This window comes from Camelus dromedarius, chromosome 9 (genome assembly GCF_036321535.1).
Source record: "Camelus dromedarius isolate mCamDro1 chromosome 9, mCamDro1.pat, whole genome shotgun sequence".
NCBI lineage: Eukaryota > Metazoa > Chordata > Mammalia > Artiodactyla > Camelidae > Camelus > Camelus dromedarius.
This window is the reverse complement of record NC_087444.1, coordinates 68848974-68870541: the sequence shown is the minus strand read 5'-3', so window position 1 is coordinate 68870541 and position 21568 is coordinate 68848974. Positions and strand designations below refer to the sequence as shown.

Below are 21568 nucleotides of genomic sequence, written 5' to 3'. Positions count from 1 at the left end.
CTCTTAGCTTCACTTTTGCTGCATTTCATAAGTTTTGGTCTGTTGTATTTTTGTTTTTGTTCATGCCTAAGTATTTTATGATTTCCTTGTAATATCTTCTTTGATCCACTGGATGTTTAAAAATGAATTAATTTCTACAATTTTGTGGATTTTCCAGTTTTTTGTTACTAATATCTAGCTTTATCATGTTGTGGTCAGTAAAGATAGTTTGTATAATACCTGTTTTGTTAAATGTATTGAGACTTAATTTGTGGCCTAACATATAGTGTATCCTGGAAAATGTCCCATGTGCACTTGAGAGGAATGTGTATTTTGTTGTTGGGCAGATTGTTCTGTATGTCTGGTAGATCTAGTTGGTTTATTGTGTTAAATCATCTGTTTCCTTACTTATCTTCTGTCTTGTTCTATCCATTATTGTGAGTAAGGTATTGCAGTCTTCAGCTATTATTATAGAGCTGTCTGTTTCTTCCTTCAGTTCTGTCAGTTTTTGTTTCATATATTTTGATGCTCTGTTGTTAGGTGCATAAATGCTTGTAATTGTTATATCTTCTTTCTGTACTGAACCTTTTATTAATATATATTAATGTCCTTTGTTTCTTGTGACTTTTTAAAATTTGAAGTCTATTTTTTCTGATATTACTATAGCCACACCTGCTCTCTGTTGTTTACTATTTACATGGAAAATCTTTTTCTATCCTTTTAATTTCAGCCTCTTTGTGTCATTGGGTCTCAAGTGAGTCTCTAATAAAAAGCATATAGTTGGATCATGTTTTTTAATCCATTCTGCCAATACCTGTCTTTTGATTTGAAGAGTTTAATCCATTTATATTTAAAGTAATTGTTGATAAGTAGAGACTTGCTTATGTCATTGTACTATTTGCTTTCTATATGCCTTATAACTTTTTTGTCCCTCACTTCCTGTATTACTGTCTTCTTTTGTGTTTAGTTGATTTTTTTCTGTAGTGAAATGTTTAAATTCCTTTCTCATTTCCTTTTATGTATAGTTTATAGGTGTTTTCTTTGTAGCTACCATAGGGATTACATTTAACATCCTAATTTGAATTTATACCAGCTTAATTTCATTAACCTACAAAAAAATCTGCTCCTTTGTAGCCCTGCTCCACCCCTTTGAGTTGCTAATGTCACATAATTATGTCTTTATACTTGTGTGCCCCAAAACATAAGCTAGTATTCTTTTAAATGCATTAGTCTCTTAAATTATGTAGAAAATAAGATTTGAAGTTACAAACCAAAGTTACAATAATTCTAGATGTTGTGTCATTCCCAGCCTATTGATAGTGATACTGTTGGCTAAGAATACCTGAGATACTTGTCGAAGCCCATATGACTTGTAGTGAATCCTCACAGACATTTCCCCCACTAGAGCTACTGTTGTGACTAGACTGGTGCTTGTAGTTCTTATTATGTACACACCTCAGCAACAACTATCAGGGAACCTTGAAGAACAGTTTTATTACTCACAGGTCCTAGAGGATGCACGGCATGTCCAAGGGCCACATGGTGAGATCGCATGTAGAGAGTGCAGACCCAGTGCTCTGCCTTTATTAGGGATTGAGGATGGAGTGTGTAGGGTTTCATAGGTTCACTCTTTGTTGGCTAACATAAAGCCTAAGAGCAGAAATTAGGGCACCGAAAGGGAGAATTAGGCTCACTCAAGTGGACAGTTATCTAGATTACCCAGGAATTTTTGAAAGAGGGAACTTCATGGGTGGGGCAGCCTAATTCCTTATCTTGTTGTTTTGCTAGTAGTTGTGTCAAACTGCTGACAGTATATTTATTCAAGATGAATGTCCTTTGAAATAGATGCCTCAGCAATCAAAAGCCTTATGCCAGGCACTTACTCTGCAATCAGAAAGCTTAATCTCAGACACACCTCACTAGCTTTTATACCAATAATTTTTTCCTTTAAGTGTATGTGTCTTAAATCATGCAGAAAGCAAAAAAAGAACTATAAACCATTATATACTAGCTTTCATAATTGTCTGTATATTTACCTTTATTGAGATCTTTGTTTCTCTCTGTGGATTTGAGTTAATTGTTCAGTGTCTTCATTTTACCTGGCAGAACTCCCATGAGCTATTCTTGCAGGGTAGATCTACTGGTCATGAACTCCTTCAGCTTTTGTTTACCTGAGAATGTATTAATTTCTTCCTCACTTTTGAAGGACGGTTTTGCAAGATAGAGGATTCTTTAAAAAAAAAAAAAAGCAACATTATTTATAATTGCCGAAATATGGAAGCATCTTAAGTGCACATCAATAGATGAATGGATAAAGAAGATATAGCACATATATGTAATGGAATACAACTCATGTCCATAAGAAGGAAGGATATTTTGCCATTTGCAGCCCTACATTCACTTTTTTTTAATTCAAAAACCAGAATTTTATAACTGGCATAAACATTTCCATTGCATCAAAACCAACAAAATACCTAGAAATAAACTTAACCCAAGGGGGTTACCTATACTCTGAAAACTGTAAAACACTGATGAAGGAAATTGAAAATGATACAAAGAAATGGAAAGATATCTTGTGCTGATTGGAATAATCAACATTATCAAAATGGCCGTACTACCCAAAACAACCTACAGATCCAATGCAACCCCTGTCAGAATACCCACCACATTTTTCACTGAACTAGAACAAATAATTCCAAAATTTATATGTAACCATAAAAGACCCCAAATTGCCAAAGCAACCTTTTGTAGGTCTTTCTCTCTTCTTTTTGTTCTCTTTTCTTACGGTTTGATGACTAGAGAAGCTCCTTTAACATTTGTTTTAAAGCTGGTTTGGTGGTGCTGTATTCTTTTGGCTTTTGCTTATCTGTTTTTGATTTCTTGATGCTTTTGATTTCTCTATTAAATCTGAATGAGAGCCTTGCTAGGTAGAGTATTCTTGGTTGTAGGTTTTTCCCTTTTATTACTTTAAATGTATTATGCCACTCCCTTCTGGCCTGTAGAGTTTCTGCTGAAAAATCAGCTGATAACCTTATGGAAGTTCCCTTGTATGTTATTTGTTGCTTTTCTCTTGCTGATTTTAATGTTTATTCCTTATCCTTAATTTTTGTCTATTTGATTACTGTGTGCCTTGGTGTGTTCCTCTTTGGGTTGATCCTGTATGGAACTCTCTGTACTTCCTGGACTTGGATGACCTTTCCTTTCCCAAGTTAGGGAAGTTTTCAGTAATTATCTCTTCAAAAATTTTCTCAGGTCCTTTCTGTCTCTTTTCTCTTTCTGAGACCCCTATAATGCGAATATTAGTGCACTTCATGTTGTCCCAGAGTTCTCTTCAACTATCTTCATTTCTTTTCATTCTTTTTTCTTTTTTTCTGTTCTGCAGTAGTGATTTCCACTAATCTTCCTTCTAGCTCACTGATCCATTCTTCTGCCTCATTTAGTCTATTCTTGGTTCCTTCTAGTGTGTTATTCATTTCAGTGATTTTATTCTTCAACTCTATTTGGATATTCTTTATATTTTCCAACTCTTTGCTAAAACTTCACTCTGTGCATCTATACTCCTCTTGAGTTCTCTGAACATCTTCACCATCATTACTTTAAACTCTTTCTCAGATAAACTGCCTATCTCCTCATCACTTATTTCTTTTTCTGGGATTTTATCTTATGCCTTTGCCTGGAAGATATTCCTTTGCTGCCTCATATTGTCTATCTTTCTATTTGTATTTTTAAGTAGGTTAGTTATGTTTCTCAACCTTGGAGAAGTGGACCTCAGTGGGAGACATCCTATGCATCCCAGCAGTACACTCCTCTCTTGTCATCCAAGGGCCAGGGTCTAGCCAGTCCCAGGGTAGAGTCTGACCTGTGTTTGTGGATTCCTTCCAAAGGCTTTGGGATTGTTGTTTCCTCATTTCTGGTATCTTCCTCCTAGTGGATGAAGCTGGACTAGAGGCTTATGCCAGTTTTCTGGCAGGAGTAGTCAGTGCCTGCACACTGCTGGGTGAAGCTTGGTCCTAGACCTCTGGTGGGTAAGGCCATGTCAAGAGGTGTTTGTGGCTCAAGAAATCTGCTGGCAAGTGAGGCTGTGTTCCCACCCAGTATGTTGTTTGGCCTGAGGCTTCCCAGCACTTAAGCCTACAGGCTGTTGGGTGGGACTGGGTCTTGGTGGTAATGATCCAATCAAGATGTCAGCCTCCAGAAAAGCTCATGTAGGTGAACACTTACTTGGAATATCTGCCACCAGCTTTCATGTACCCTGGGTGAGCCACAGCCATCTCCTATCTCCTCAGGAAACCTTGCAAAACCAGCAGACAGATCTGGCCCAGGTTCCTATGAAATCACTGCCTCTGCCCTTGGACCTGGAGCACGTGAGATTCTGTGTAAATTTCCCAAAAGAATGAAGTCTCTGTCCCGTGAGGTTCCTGAAGTTAAGCACCACTGGCCTTCAAAACCAGATGTCCTGGGGTCTCCTCCTCCCACTGCCAGAACCCCAGGCTGGGGAGCCTGATGTGGGGCTCTCACTCCTGTGGGAGGGCCTCTGTGACTTAATTATTTTTCAGCTTTGTTGGTCCCACATTTGGGGGATAATGGCCTGATTATATTGCAAGCACGCCCCTCCTACTATCCCACTGTGGTTCCCTCTTTATGTTTTCAGTTGAAGAAGATCTTTTATTGCTAGGTTCCAGTCTTTTTCCCCTCATTGGTTGTTTAGCAGTCAATTGTAGTTTTGTTGTAGTTGCAAGGAGAGGCGAGCTCATGGTCCTGCTACTCCACCATCTTGACCAGAAAATCCCCAGTAGATAGTCTTTATATCAGTGGTTTCTTTTTCTGTGCAAAAGCTTTTCAGCTAATTGGGTCCCATTTGTTTATTTTTTCTTTTGTTTGTTTTGTCTTAGGAGAAAGGTCCAAAAAATATTGCTATGATTTATGTCAAAGAGTCTTCCGCTTATGTTCTATTTGAGGAGTTTTATGGTTTCAGGGCTTACATTTAAGCCTTTAATACATTTTGAGTTTATTTTTGTATTTGTATTCGTTGAAATTAGAACATAAGAAAATGTTCCAATTTCAGTCTTTTACATGTAGCTGTCCAGTTTTCCCAGCATTATTTGTTGAAGAGGCTGTCTTTTTCCTATTATATATTCTTGCCTCCTTTGTCATAGATTAATTTTCCATGTAAGTGTGGGTTCATTTCTGGGTTCTCTATGCAGTCCAACTGATTTATGTGTCTGTTTTTGTGCCAGTACAATACTGTAGCTTTGTAGTATAGTTTGAAATTAGGAAGTGCTATACCTCCGGCTTTATTCTTCTTCCTTGAGATTGTTATGGCTATTCAGGGTCTTTTGTGTTTACATACAAATTTCAGAATTATTTGTTCCAATTCTGTGAAAAATGCCATTGGTATTTTGATAGGGATTTCATTGAATTTGTAGATTGCCTGGTGAGTATGGTGATTTTAAGAACAGTAATTTTTCCAATTCGTGAGAAGAACAATTTTCTTTCTACTTGTTTGTGTCAACTTCAGTTTCTTTCAGCAATGTCTTATAGTTTTCTGAGTATAGGTCTTTTATCTTCTTGGTTAGATTTATTCCTAGGAATTTTTTCTTTTTGATGTAGTTGTAACTGGGATTGTTTTCAAATTTCTCTTTCTGATAGTACATTAGTAGATAGAAATGCAACAGATTTCTGTATCCTGAAATTTTACTGAATTCATTTATTAGTTCTAATAGATTTTTGGTGGCATCTTGAGGATTTTCTATGTATTGTATCACATCATCTACAAACAGTGACAGTTTTTCTTCTTCGTTTCCAATTTGAATTCCTTTTATTTATTTTTCTTGTCCACTTGCTATGTCTAGAACTTCTAATATATGTTGAATAAAAGTGGTGAGAGTGGGCATCCTTGTTTTATTCCTGATCTTAGAGAAAATGCTTTTGGCTTTTCACCATTAGAGTATGATGCTGACTGTTGGTTTGTCTTTTTGGCCTTTTTATTATGTTGAAGTATGTTCCCCTCACACCCACTTTGTTGAGAGTTGTTTTTTTTTTTTAATCATAGATGGATGTTGAATTTTGTGAACAGCTTTTTCTGCATCTGTTCAGAGGATCCTATGATCTTTATTTTTCAACTTGTTAATGTATTGTAACAGATTTACTGATTTGCAGATATTGAACCTTCCTTACATTCCTTGGATAAATCACACTTGATCCTGGTGTATGATTCTTTTAATATGTTATTGAATTCGGTTTGCTAATTTTGGTGAGGATCTGTTGTAACTGTTCGTCAGTAATATTGTTCATCAGTGATGTCATTTTCTTTTTGTTTTTTGGTGGTGTCTTTGTCTGGTTTTGGTATTAGGGTGATGTTGGCCTTGTAGAATGAGTTTGGATGCATTTCTACCTCCTCAATATCTTGAAATAGTTTGAAAAGGGTTATTGTTAACTCTTCTCTAAATGTTTGGTAGAATTCTCACACCCTAACCACTTCCCTTATTGGGTTCTCACACTCTAGGCCACTATCCTTTTGCCCTTATTGCCCTAAAGCCAGGTACTAGACAACTAAGGACAGACTGTAGTCCCCAGAGCTTACTGAAATTATTCAAAGTAGCATTCATAAGCATGACTACCTTACCTTGTGTCCATTCTTTTCCACAGAAACCACAATAAAGGTGCTTATGCACAGTTCTCTCTCCCTCTGCCTTGTATATGACCCTGATGCTTCCCTAGAGTATGATCCTGCATGACCTGCTATATTCTCCCCAGGGAACTGTGGGTATACTAAACTGTAAAAAACTTTCCAGTTTCTCTCTGCATAACCATACATTTCCCAAGGTATTGAATACTTTTTTCCTAAAGTCAGAAACAAGGTCCTCTCTGGGTGCTTCTATGCAACACTGTCCTAGCCAGTGTGATAAGGCAAGTGGAGGACGTAAAAGAAAATGAAAATGAAAAAGGAACTATCTTCAAATATGTCTTGATTGTGTTTATAGAAAACTCTTAAGTAATCTTTAAAAAAATGAACCCTTCTAGAACTAAGTGAATTTATAGCAAGGTCATAAAATACAAAGCCAATATACAAAAACACATTATATTTTAAAAACAAGCTCCTTCTGTTTTTTAAAGAAGTTAATCATAATTCCAAAATCTTACCAATAAAAGAAAAAGGAAACTGTAATAATGTCTCACAAATGATTATAGGTAGAAAAATTCTATATATTACCAAATGGTTCCAGCAGTATGACAAAAATCACAATATATACAAGAATTGTTTAAAATTTAATAAACAAATCAATATTTCAGTAAATTTAAAGTGAAAATCATAAGATTATATCAACAGATAACAAGATGGTCTTGGACAAAATTCAGCAGTCACTACCAACCAAAGTAGGTATCCTCTGGTCCCCTACATATATTGAAGGAGATTAGTAGAGGCAACAAAGAGAATTTATCCACAGAGTGAACACTGTAGAAAATCATTAAATGTTGGGAAATTTCCATTAAATTTGAAGAAACTGATGACTGCTATCACCATAATATCTGACCTTTTCTCAAGCTATTGCAAGAAGAGTAAACAGTATAACAAATATAAATACTGAAAAATAACTTAAATTTGTTAATATGTAGATTATACAACTTATAACCTAAAATTCTGTCCAATAAAAATAGAATGAGTGTTCAGTGGTTACATAACTAATGCTATATTAAATGTAGAAAATATTTGCATCAAAATAGCAAATGAAGTATCCAGAATGACATTCAAGTCAATTAGAAAACAAGCAAACAAACAAACAAAAGAACAAAAATAACGGAGAAAGTCAAGAATAGGAAAGTCAAAGAAAAGAAATAATGATTGGCCAAGAAACATGTTTGAAAAATACGCTCAATTAAAATTGAAATTTATGAAAAAATATATTAAAACATATATCTAAGGTGAGGATGTTGGAATACTCAATTTGATAGGAGTCTAAGAGAACTATCTGGCAATATCTAGTACAACTGGAAGTGTACGTAACCCATGAGCAATTCAGCAATATCTAACATAACGGAAAGAGTATAAAATGTATGCTCAAGTCTACTCCCACATGTATAGAATGAGAGACATTCCAGCTCACACCAACCAATGGTCACAGACAAGGATATTCACTGAAGTATATCTGAAATAGTGAAAAATTGCTAAACCTAAACACTAAAAAAAAAAAAGATGTTTTAAATACATTATGCTTTGTTCATATAAAAAACTGGACCAAGTGGGTTTTAATTTTGTAGAAAAGTATCAGCCCTACATTCGGTTAGCAAGCAGCTGACTGCAGAGGAAGATGTGAGCAGCAGAGAAGTATGTCATGCACTTCCTTTCTCAACATAGCTAAGCATCTGCCAGGATATCTGGACAGTCCATCCGTTGGGGTCACTTTTTGGGGGGTTATGGCAGCATTTTCAGTATTAGGTATTGTGAATGGGACTTCCTTGGTAAGGTATGAGTTACAGTAGAAGATAAACAAAGAACAACAAATTTTCTTTATTGTAGGACTCAAGTCCTTTGATAGCCTGAAAACAAGCATTTTTTTTCCCCTAGAAGGGCTTTTAGTATTCAGAACTTCCTAAGTCCGTGAGCACAGAACATTTTTTAAGTACCATTAAATACTACTGTTCCCAGAGACACTCTTTCCGATATGTTGGGTTAAGGCACTGGTTATCTGTCTGTAATATTATGGATTGTGGAATTGCTGTTAATATCCTTAGGTGTGCAGTTATATAGTGATTAAGTAGAACACAACTTTTATTCTTAGGCATTGCATGATATATGTAGAAAGGTGTAATGTCATGATGTCTATAATTTACCATCAAATACTACAGCAAATATATATCAAAAATATACAGAAGCAAACCAAATATGACAACATATTAATAATAACTGAATCTAGAGAAGGCATACCAGCATTTATTGTACTATTCTTTTATTTTTTTCCAAGTGGACAGTGGCCTTTTTCATTGTTACTTTCAAATTTATCATGAATTTGGGGCAGAAAAAGCAGACTGTAATATGTCTGCTTAAGGACATGTTACATGTTTCTTTTATAAAAGAAAAAACATTACAGCTCTCCCTGATTCTTCAAACGCTTTACTCTCTTAATGTCCACATTCATCAGTTCTGGAGATTTCTTTCTCACCTTAGTTTTCAGAAATGAGTGCTGTTTTTAGGAATGAAAGTTTGTGTTACTAGATTTTATCCATAATTATTCATTTAAGAAGTAAAAGGTAATGGGCAGTTTTTACAAATTCTTTACATTCATAGGGTCATCCTCTCACGTGAATTTACCTAATATCACTATTGATAAAAATAATGCATATAAACACATTCTCTTCTATAGGTTTTGTTTTTTATTAACACTTCATCCTTAACAAAAGTACTATTAGGTAGATATTCTAGTTACCTCTTTAAAATTGAGGCACAGAAGGGAGGAGTGTTTTGCCAATACCACACAGGCAGAGGTGGAATTATGAGAATTACAGTAAAGATACGCTATGGCTAACATCTTTCCCCACATCTGTTACATTAACAGAATTATTTTCTGTTATAATGCTATATAAAGTGTGGTCCACGTACTGATGCTGGTCCACAGATTGTTTGCTTCTGGTCTGCCATGAGTTAAGGTACAAACACTGAGAGCAAACATTTAGAGACATTTACATAAACACAACAGAACTAATTTATGTCTGTTAAATCCAGTCATAAAAAATTGGGACTTTCATTTTGTACGTCTGTTTGTCTTTCAATTTCATTTTTCATGGTTACCCAATTTCATTGTTCTTAGCAAAGTATTGGTCAACAACAGTTTTTTTGGGGGGAAGACATCCTTCATCTTGGTTTGCGTGCACTGTACCAGTATCAGTCTGCAAAAGTTAACCAAGACTGGGTAATGCTACAATTTTTCAAGCCCTTTAAATCTAGATAGATAGATAGATAGATAGACAGATAGATAGATAGATAGATAGATAGATAGATAGATAGATAGATAGTGTAAAACTATTTCTCAGTTCAGTTTTGAGCATGAAGCAAAAGGGATTCCCACATGTTCCCTAACAAGCAAAATTTTTCTTAAATCAAATATGTATTTACTGTTGTTATAAAAGGCATTTTCTAAAGGCCACTGTATCCTTTTTACATTATGCATAGGGTTTCCTCACTAATATGATTTCTCTGATGTAAAGTGAGTTGATCACTACGAATAAAGGCTTTCCCACATTCTTTACATTTATAGGGTTTCTCACCAGTATGAATTCTGTGATGTCGTGTGAGTTCTGAATTAACACTAAAGGCTTTCCCACATTCTTTACACTTATAGGGTTTCTCACCAGTATGAACTGTGTGATGTCGAGTAAGTTCTGCTTGAAGACGAAAGGCATTCCCGCATTCTTTACACCCATAAGGTTTCTCACCAGTGTGAAGTCTAAAATGTTGAGTGAGGTGATACCGGCGACTAAAAGTCTTTCCACATTCCTTACATTCATAGGGAATCTCACCAGTGTGAATTCTTTGATGTAAGGTAAGTTGATAACTACAAATAAAAGCATCCCCACATTCATTACATGTGTAGGGTTTCTCTCCGGTATGGATTCTGTGATGTTGAGTAAGGTGATAGTGACGACTAAAGGCCTTCCCACATTCTTTACATTCATAGGGTTTCTCACCAGTATGAATTCTGTGGTGTTGAGAAAGATGATTGCTACGAATAAAGGCTTTCCCACATTCCTGACATTTGTAGGGTTTTTCACCAGTATGAATTCTGTGATGCTGAGTAACTTCTGTTTGAAAGCGAAAGGCCTTTCCACATTCTTTACATACATAGGGTTTTTCACCAGTATGAACTTTATAATGTTGAGTGAGATTGTAGCGACGACTAAAAGTCTTCCCACACTCCTTGCATTCATAGGTATTCTCACTGTTGTGAATTCGCTGGTGTGAAATAAGTTGATTGCTACGAATAAAGGCCTTCCCACATTCCTTACATTCATAGGGTTTCTCACAAGTATGAATCCTGTGATGTCGAGTCAGTTCTGCTTGAAGACGAAAGGCCTTCCCGCATTCTTTACATCCATAGGGTTTCTCACCAGTATGAATTCTGTAATGTTGGGTAAGATGATACTGACTACTGAAGGTTTTCCCACATTCCTTGCATTCATAGGGAATCTCACCGGTATGAGCTCTAAGATGTAAAGTAAGTTGATAGCCACAAATAAAGGCCTTCCCACATTCCTTACAATTGTAGGGTTTCTCCCCAGTATGAATTCTACAATGCCGAGTCAATTCTGTTTGGAGACGAAAGGCTTTTCCACATTCCTTACATTCATAGGGTTTCTCACCAGTATGAATCCTATGATGTCGAGTAAGTTCCGCATGAAAACTAAAGGACTTACCACATTCTTTACATTCATAGGGTTTGTCACCAGTATGAATTTTCTGATGATGAACAAGGTATGAGCCATGACTGAAGGCCTTCCCACACTCATTACATTTATAGGGTTTTACACCAGTATGAATCTTCTGATGTTGACTAATATGTCGTTGTACCCTAAAGGTCTTTCCACAAATCTTACATTCATAAGGCCTCTCACCTGTATGAATTCTCTGATGTTCAGTAAGTTGATAATGAAGTCTAAAGGCCTTCCCACATTCTTTACATTCATAAGGCCTCTCCCCAGCATGAATTGTCTGATGTACTCTAAGGTCTCGAACACGACTAAAGGCCTTCCCACATTCTTTACACTCATAGGGTTTCACACCAGAATGTATTCTCTGATGTTCAGTAAGGTGGTAATGAAGTCTAAAGGTCTTCCCACAATCGTTACATTCATAGGGTCTCTCTCCACCATGAATTGTCTGATGTACTCGAAGGTCCCCCATACGACAAAAGGCCTTCCCACATTCCTGACATTTATAGGGTCTCTCACCGGTATGAATTCTCAGATGTTGAATAAGGTATGACTGCTGTCTAAAAGCCTTGCAACATTCCTTACATTCGTATGATTTCTCTCTAGCATGAATCTTCTGATGTAGTGGAAGAGATGTATGTTTTTGGATTATCATTTGACTAACACATTTCATTTGATGTCCCTTTTGTCTCTCCAACTCATGTTTACACTGCAAATCACTTCTGAAAATGGTGTCCTCATGGGTGTAAGTTTTACTTTTGTCCATTGTCTGCAACTGAGATAAATATAGTTCACAAATATCCTTTTCTGGAAATAACTCCTTGGTGACATACTTAGACTCCAAGTCTGAAAAAAAAAGCAAAAAGGAACAAATGCTGTGATGGGATTTTTCTATATTGAAGGTGGAATAAGGGATTGCATCTCATAGTTGAAATGAAAGGCAAACTAAAACAACACACATTAGAAGTAAAGGTTCAGAGCAGGGTTCGGCAAACTTTTTTCGGTAAAGGGCCAGAGAGTAAAAATTGTAGCCTTCGTAGGGCACATGGTGTTTGTTACAATTACTCAGCTATGCTGTTACAGCTCAAAGGCAGTCACAGACAAAATGTAATTGAATAAGTGTAGCTATGTTGTAATACCACTTTATTTATGGACACAAATTTGAATTTCACAAAATTTTTATGTGTCACAAAATATTTGTTTGATTTTTTTTTTCATCCAGTAAAAATGTAAAAACTGGTTTTAGCCCCTGAGCCATACAAAAGCAGATGGTGAGCTGTTTGGCCCATGGGCCTTAGTTTGCCTGAATCTGACTGAGAAAACGCTAGATTATTGTAGAGCAATTTGAAAGAAGGCATAAGACTTCAGAAAATAATATGACTCTAAAAGAAGGTAAAATAAGTGATTAGCGGAACAAGTTAAATCAGTGGTCCTCCTACTTAGGGTGGATGTAGGCGAGTTCCTTACATATACTGCTCTTCAGGCACTGACCCAGACCAACAGAATCAAAATCTATAGGATCAAGTCCTGAATGTCTGCATTTTTAATCTTTCTCATAAGATGATTTTGATGCAGACCATTTTGAGAATCTGTACCTAATTCTTTTTCCTAAGGTTTCTCTTTACTCTTAGAATACAATTCAAACATATCAGCACAGATAAACAAAGTATCACATATTACTTTACTTATCTCTACTACCTAGCTCCCTTCCTACAATATCAACACCTCCGTGACAATAGAAACCTGTGTCAATAGTGCCTGGACTTGAGCACAGTGCTGGTTTCAAGTAAATAGGAAATAAGTGTTGAATAACATAATCATAGGCAATGGAGAAGTGAACAGAGGTATAACTATAAAAGAGGACTTGGAAACAAAGGTAAAATGGTTTCAATGGGGAAGAAAGAAGGCAGTTCCCTCTTTGAAATGGGAGGGAAACAGAAGAGAAACAAGGAGCATGGCAGATGGGGGTAAAGATGAAGTGCCTTTGGGAGGTCATGTTGGAGGATATTAATGTTTTCCCACATTTCAGGCCTTCACTCCACAGGCCTTGGACTTTTGAAAGGAGCTTTCCAAACATCTCAGGGGCGTGCCTCTCCCTGACCCAGGGGGCTATAATGTGTGACGACATCCCCCTCGCCTGATTTGCCATCACTCACCTGTGTACCAACTTCTCGTTCCTTCTCTCATTACCATCCAGGGCTCTTTCTCTTGCTCCAATAAAGTAATCACGTCTGGCTTAGGAGTGGAACATCCTACTCACAGGAAAGAAATGTCACAGGATTTAGAACAAACAAAGAAAACGTAAGTTCAAAAATGTCTTAATCTAGAATTGGTTACATTTATATTAAACTGTAGATCTGAATTGTATATTTTAAAATGAAAAAGGTCATTGAAGAATATTGACATTTAGATGGACTCATGATCAGAGGACTAAAGAGGCCAGATAGGGGAGGGAAAAGGTCTGCTCTGCGTCTAAAGACAGTATAGAAAGAGGTTGAGAACACAGACCTTGGAGCCCCATGACCTGGGTTCAAGTCTTCTGTCACCCACTAGGTGTTACTCCTTCCATGTGTTATGCTTTTATCAAATGTAAATACTACCTACTTCATAGGGCATTTGTGAGAATTACATGAATTAATATATGTAAGGGCTTACAAGGATGCCTAACATGCAGTATTATTTTGGTTGTTGTTCTCATTAGTTTATTAAAAGAAAAATACTGTTTCCTAAAATACTTCCAACTTCTTCCTTAGAATTCTTTCAAAAGAAAATATAAAATTCAGACTAGAATTTTCAACCACAAAGTAGGTTAAAGAGACTATGTCTCTTTTAAGGATGGGATGTGTTTGCTTGAGTTTTAAATGGATGTTGTTAACCCAGTCCACCACTATATAAACTGTAGAGGCTCATTTGATGATCGAAAAATGCAGAACCCTGAGACTAGCTAATCTGTCTGCAGAAGGGCCAGACATGAACACAGAGCAGCTATAGGAATTCTGAGCATACACATTGTATGAAACCTGGCTTCTCTGAAAATGTTGTAGACTGGGAATCATTTAGAAAAAGAGACAAACCTAAGCAAAAAAAAAAAAAAGAAGAAGAAGAAGAAAAGAAAAAGAGACAACTGTAGGAAGGGCCAGAGAGAGGAGTGAAGGTCACTGAAGGGTGGGGAAGATGGTGCTTAACACATGGGCCCATTTCCAACCCAATAATGTTGGAACCATTTCTTTCGAAATAGGGGGCAGACATTCAGCTTGTACTTTAAAAGACGTTCAGCTAGAGCTCTGAAATTCAACAATGGAGAAAACTGATATTCCAAAAAACAGATGTAACTTATCTGCACAGATACCCTTACCTAATGAGACCAAGTTGCTATAGTTCTCCAACATCACATCCCTGTACAAAGTCCTCTGATCATGGTCCAGGCACTCCCACTCCTCCTGGGAGAGGTCTATGGCCACATCCTTGAATGCCAAGGACATCTGAAATGACAGACCCATGTATTGTAAACATTGTTTTAAATGTATTTTTAAGATGGAAAGCCACTTTGCAGGAAAGAGGCAATAATACAGCAAGCAGTAAACTGGGGTTCAAGCTCGTGACATGCAGGGAAGAGTAAGAAAATCAGTTATTTCTAAAGTGGAGTGCTATCTGCTTTTAAAGGATACTCTTGGTATGAACAAAAGGTCCTGTATACCATGGGATAACATGGTTCTGGGAATGAATAAAGTAGTTTTCAAAGTTTCCCAGTGAAATTAACTCAGATAAATAGGCACATTGCCTATCACATGCCTGCATTTTAAGCACTGAATAAACGTGAGTTCCATTCTCTTTTCCCTTCAAGAAACTTTATTTTAAAAAGAAGTAATGCATTGTTTTTCCCCAAAAGCACTCTAAAATCTGTGGCCTAGAAAGTAGGACTTGACTGACATTTGATTTCAACAAAATTCAGGTTTATCATTATGTAATGTCATAAGCATTTTCCCTGTTTAACAAATGACACACAGCATTGTAAAATGACTATTACTCAATAAGAAAATGTTAAAAACAAAAACAAGTGACAAAACCTTTAGTTAATTTATTTACTATCTGGCTAATCATCTATCTTGTGATTATGTCAGACGAATCTTTCTGTCACATTTAGGCATTTAGGTTGTACAAAGTGTGTGAGGGCTCCCCTAAACACGTTAGCCTCTCTTCATTTCCCACTCAGGATCTAGAGGGTTCTCCTATCTGCTGTCACCACCATCCCCCAGGATGCTTGTCTTGACCCGGAGCTGGAGGATGCTGATGAAGATGTCACCAGAGACCAGCACAACCTCTTCACAAAAGTGACCTTTGTCCTGTTGTTCATTCCTCTGGGTACCCCTGGATAGATCCCTGAAATCCCCACAAGCAGGCCCTCCATCACACTCCAATCTAGTCCTATAAGCCTCTCAAGGAATGAGATTTCACACATGCAGAACTCTCAACACGAAATTCCATCTTATCAACCTGCAAGTCTCAAGTCTAATGGGACTGTCATCTCTTTCATGGAATCATGACTCTAACGAGGGAAATTCAAGTATTTCACTCAAGCAACTTCACCCATCACAGCTCCATCAATGCTCCTGAGAGAGACTGAGTACTTGGAGAGGTGATGAATTAGTGGACACAGGAAGAGACAAGAGAGGCAAATGAGAAGACTAGATTGTGTGACACCATCCTTCACTGTGATTGGGGTAACTAGCGAGCAAGCAGCTGCAGCAATAGGGTTGTCTTAGGAAGAAGTCTCAGGATAATAAAAATGATCACAAAGGGGTGGGGAGGATATAGCTCAGTGGTAGAGCGCATGCTTGGTAAGCACAAGGTCTTGGGTTCAATCCCCAGTACCTCCATTAAATAAACAAACAAACAAACAAACCTAATTACCTTTCCCCCGCTCCCTCCCCAAAAAAGAAAATGATCACATGAATTCAAAACCACAGCATTTCAAGGAGGAGAAATGTGAACTTACATAGGCCATGGTTATAGCCCTGCAAGACCTTGTTAGTCCTCTTTGGGCTCTCTCCACTGGAAAAGCACAGAGTACAGAGAAGCCAGGGCTGAGGGAGGAACAAGAGACTTTGTGACCAGGTGTGTCTCAGAAATCCCCAAATGACTTACGTTAATATAATCCAAGTTAATATCATCCTGTTTTGCCTTCTTTCTACTTCCATCCCCACAGTGCCCCACATACAAATCAGGAGAGACAAGAGGGAGTTTGGATGAAGCCAAGTCCTCACTATACCACAGGGAACCACCTGCACCAGTGTAGACACAGGCCTTTTTGTGCAGAGGCCTCCTGCATGCAGCCAGGCCAGGCACTCTAGCAGAAGGGTCTCTAGTTCACCCAAATTTCTGATGATGTTGATCTGCAACTGTCCCATTAGTCTCACTTTGAGTCTAACATAATTAGAATAAAAACTGTAAGATAAGAAGTTGTGCAGTCCAGTATGATAGCCAACAGCCACACTTGGCTATTTAAATCAAATCAAATTTTAAATGAAATAAAATTAAAAGTTCAGTTCAGTTCCTCTGTTGCACCAGCCACATTTTAGTTGCTGATGTGGCTAGTAGTTACCATTTTGGAAAATGTAGATACAGAACATACCCATCATCACAGAAAGTTCTACTGGACAGAGCTGGTATGAAGCATACAGCATAAAATCCATTTATCGCCACGGAGGTCCCCTGAGTTCAGAATAATTTGGTCAAAAACTGACAGAGATAGCTAGAGAAATAACATCTCCTTCCTATGAACTCCCAAGGCATGTGACCTGAATTTCCCCAGATGGCTTTATTACCTCCTATCTCATGCTTATTCAGTCTATTCTGATTTTATATTATGTGCTGTATTACAAGAAACTTAACGGCAGTAACAATGCTTTCAGTGCTTGTATTCCTCTAGTTACTATCACAAGATTCAGCATACTATGAGCCTTTATGTCTGATCTTTGACTAAAATTCCATTTTTAGGCAGTTTTTTCTTAGGAAATGGCTATAAACTCACATTAAGATACATGCACAAGATGTTAGAATAACTAACTGAGGTTATATTTCTAACAGAACTACAGCTACAGGAGGCAACAGGTTAAATAAATCTAGTCAGCTGTGATGGCACTCTAAGGCCTTATTAATACAGATTATACTGGTCCATATTTATTGTTGGAGAAAGACAATCATGATGAATTACTTATTGATACAGGCAAATTAAAGAAGTCTCTAAAACTATGGGAGGGATTATAATGTCATTAATAACACAGACTCTGCTGTCAGACTTGTAGAATGTGAATCTTTGACAGCTACTAACTTTTCAGTTTATTGATTGATAAACAAAGGGTAAAAATAGCACCTATCTCCTACAGCTGTCATGAAGATTGGGATAGTACATATATACCACTTAATGACATATAATTACTAAATTAGATAGTATTAAAGGACATGTAATGTCCTATATTTTAATAAGAATTACATATTATTAGATAAAATTATTTTCTATTTTCTTTTTTATGGTAAAATTTGAGGCTCAAACCCACTCTTCTTTATAAGGACATCTTAAATATTTTAGAGCCAATTTTGGAAATGCAAATATTTTTAACAATATTAGCCAAACAATTCTTAGAAAGCTAACCAAGAAATCACTCATTGTCCCTGCAGCTACCAAAGATGAGACACCATTCTTCAACATAAAACTAACAGAAAGAACCTAATAATGCCTTAAATGGAGAACTTTAATAAGGGATTCAATCTCATTCTCCCATCCTATGTAAAGATGTACATGAATATTTATAGTTATTACCATCTTATTCTGTTTTGTACTATTATAAATCTGTCTTACAAATTTTACTTGCATTAAAAGATATGTGGACTGGGGAGGGTATTGTGATGTCCTGTGAAAGCAACCTTAAAAATCTAGAAAAGTGTCATCCTGAAGGGCTACCTTATTTGACAACTGTGCCATAATAATTACTCTTAACTGATTTACATAACCCTAAATGGTGTAAATCTGGAGGTGTAAATACTTGGAAGGTTTATCAAACTAGAGGGGTTCATTGGCATTTTCCTCTTCTTCCTATATTCATGGAGGTACCTATGGTCGGGGGAGGGTATAGCTCAGTGGTAGAGTGCCTAGTATGCACGAGGTCCTGGGTTCAATCCTCAGTACTGCCATTTAAAAAAAAATAAATTAAAAAGATAAATAAGTAAACCTGATAACTGACCCCCACCAGAAAGGAAAAGAAAGAAACTATGTTAGAAATAATTTTTCTAAATAGGAATTGGATAGTCTGTGTCCTTTAAATGTTCAATTAGAACAATTTCTATTCTGCACACAAACACACACACCCACACACAAGCACATACACAGGTGCACAGAAAAATTTTGCTAAAATAAACCTCCCCCAAATATTAATAGTGATGCTGGTGCTAGTTTTAGTTTCTTTTTAATAAGTCCCTCAAGTAATATAACTGAGTAACTGTTTTTTTCCAAAAATGACCATTAATTCCAATTAAGTATACAATAAATTGATACTCAATTTTAAAATATTTTAAAGTCTTGAATCATTCAGTTTGACATGTGTGGGAATAGTAAGGCAATCAATGTGACCATTATAAGTAAAGCCTACCAATTTTTGAACATTCTTCTTAAAACAATAAGACCTTTTTACTGACAAGATTCTGTTCTGAACGGACATGTCAGGTGAGGGGCATCTGCAAACTAAATAAAATTTGGGCAAAGCAGACAGAACAGTGTTTCGTTCTCTTTCTCCTCCACTAAATAATCAACTGAAATATCACTTTGGATATAACCCTTGTAAAATGTCTCTGAACCCCAATATTAGTAAATGACATTCATATAAAATTTAAGTATTATTGTTCATCACAACGAGTATTACTTTACTCATTACATGTGTTTTTTTCTTTTGACAAACTCTTTATAAACGTAAATCCAAACCCATTGATTCCTTGGAAAAAATCCCTGCCCATGATGGCAGGGCTCAAACCTGAATTCACATTTCTGTTTCTAAATCCTTAAAAAGTAGATGCCCATGTCACTCACTTACTGACACCAGTCAAACCACCTCTGATACTGCATTGCTTTAAACTGAGGTTCTGGAGAAGACGAATGAGGTGATTCCACCTAAATATTAATCTCAATAAAACAAAGCTTAACTTTAGACTCCAGGATGAGTATTTCTTATTACTACAAAAAAGTGAATGAGATTCACCTGCCTGACCCCTCATTCACTGGAAAGGAAGGCCTAGAATAGGCCACTGGACATTTCAGGAAAATAAAAGCAAATGTTTCCATGTTTCAAAAACAAAAATGCACTTATGAACAAAGAGGAAATAGAAACTCACCTGATCTGTACTTTTAGATGTGCAACAACAATTTTTCTGTCCTCCTCAGGATCCTTCTTTTGGAGAATGGCAGGACTGGGGTAGAAGAAAATCATGAGACATCAGGCTTTTCTTGGGACTCAGGCGGAGAATGTCCCTTCCAGAGCCCCATCAGTCCTGACCTCGCACATATAACCAGATGGAAGAGGGAGGCTGGAACCCGCCTTTGAATTCACAGCAGATTCCGAGGATCAGAGGTATGGGACTACTGAGGTTCTGAAAAATGTAGCAGCACCCACAGCGCCGCTAAGTAGGGAGCCCTGCCATCATTTCGTCCCAGGAGTCTGTCTTGGAGACACTTCTAGCTCTAAAAGTCCCACCCCAAAACCAGGACTCTGCCTTCTTGCTGAGAACCTTCATTCTAGGGTTCAACATTTGACTTTCCTCTTGGGGACATAGCTCTGTGCAGACACTGGGACCTGAGATGGGAGGGAAGGGAAGGTAGTAGGAACGTGGGTTAGGGACACCACCACTGAGCCGCGCCCACAATCAGGAGGCCTGCCTCGGTCCTGGCAAGCGTGGGCGCGCGCGCTACACACACACACACACACACACACACACACACACACACACACACACACACACACACACACACACACACACACACACACACACACACACACACACACACACACACACACACACACACACACACACACACACACACACACACCCTGACACACTCCCTATCACGCAATCCCCCTCCTCTGCTCCTCCTGCCCGCACAGGCCTGAGGCTCCGGGCACGATGCCCCCTGGGCTTCTCGCTTTGGATGGCAGCTCCATCCCATCCCTACCCGAGACGAGTACTGCTCCAGCTCACCTAGCACAGACTTCTTCCCAGGCTTCCACCAACTCCTGGGCGGGGGCTGAGCCACCCAGAACGCACGGTTGGGGGCCCTCAGGGTTCGAGACTAACACCGCCGGGGCTTCTGGGAAATGTAGTCCACGGCTGGTGGGCTTGTGCTCAGAGTGCGCAGGCGCAGGCGCGCGCGGACCCGGCTGCTGCCGTCTCCCACCGCCAGATCCGCGGACACGCGCAGTAAGGTAAGCTGAGAGAACTGGCCGCCGGGGGCTGTGTGGGCTGTGCCGCCTCGCCGGACCCCAGAGGGCTGGCCCGCGCAGTGCACCCATGGGTGCCACCGTGAGGCCGGGCGCGTGCGAAGTGTCTTCTGTCAGTTTCTTCCCCGAGGGAGTCCCTGCGCCTAGATTGCGGCGGGAGCTTTGCAGGTGTACCGTTGAGAACGGTGCGTGGCCCTCGGTCCCCGGCCTCGTGAGCGTGTGTGTATGTGTGAGCGCTGCGGGACCGACCGCGCCTCTTTGTCCGAGAGTGAGTCTTGCTTCTGCGTGTGTGTAATTCTTTGGGTGCGAGACGGTGTGTGCCTGCAGCGGCGCCTGACTGGAGGGAGGCCAGAGAAAGTAGCCTGGGAATGTGATTCGTGACTGAGCAGTGAGGTGAGAGGCACGGTGGGAGATTGTGGCTGTGCGGGACTGAGACCCGGGTGATTCGGGTGTGATGGGCGGTGTGTGCGGGGCGCTGTGTGACTGGAGTGGTTGAGCGGCCAGGTGCTAGCGAGGCCGTGTGAAGGTGGATCTGTGTGATCCTGAATGCGTGTGGGACATCACGGGTGCCAGTGGCCTCATGACTGGGTGTGTGTGCTATGTGTGATCGTGTGCAGCCATAGGCTTATCATATGAGAATACGTTGCATCTTCCTGCAGCTTCAGCTTTATTTCAAGATTTGG

At 38.5% G+C, this 21568-nt stretch overlaps 1 protein-coding gene, 1 long non-coding RNA gene and 1 other non-coding gene across 7 annotated transcripts in view; 2 read left to right on the top strand and 1 right to left on the bottom strand.

Annotated features, from left to right (window-relative positions):
- Nucleotides 1-21568, top strand: part of LOC116154909 (uncharacterized) — a 94013-nt gene that overhangs the window by 70720 nt on the left and 1725 nt on the right. For both annotated transcript variants that reach the window (XR_010382361.1, XR_004138973.2), the window contains exons 4-5: nt 13601-13704; nt 19835-20021. This is a non-coding gene — a long non-coding RNA (uncharacterized LOC116154909). The remainder of the gene's footprint in view (nt 1-13600; nt 13705-19834; nt 20022-21568) is intronic.
- Nucleotides 7785-20733, bottom strand: LOC105093332 (zinc finger protein 546). Of its 4 annotated transcripts, XM_031458694.2 has the most exons (7): nt 20647-20733; nt 19786-19860; nt 17036-17115; nt 16400-16487; nt 14759-14885; nt 13560-13655; nt 7785-12249 (listed from the first exon to the last, which is right to left on the bottom strand). In XM_031458694.2, the coding sequence occupies exons 4-7, from the start codon at nt 16406-16408 to the stop codon at nt 10133-10135; spliced, it is 2349 nt and encodes a 782-aa protein (XP_031314554.1). In that variant the 5' UTR covers nt 16409-16487; nt 17036-17115; nt 19786-19860; nt 20647-20733; the 3' UTR covers nt 7785-10132. The 4 variants fall into 4 exon arrangements, with proteins under 4 accessions (XP_031314554.1, XP_010983493.1, XP_010983492.1 ...); XM_010985191.3 differs by lacking the exon at nt 17036-17115; XM_010985190.3 differs by lacking the exons at nt 16400-16487; nt 17036-17115.
- TRNAT-GGU (transfer RNA threonine (anticodon GGU)) lies at nt 16208-16280 on the top strand. The gene has a single exon. It is a non-coding gene; the product is annotated as a tRNA-Thr (tRNA).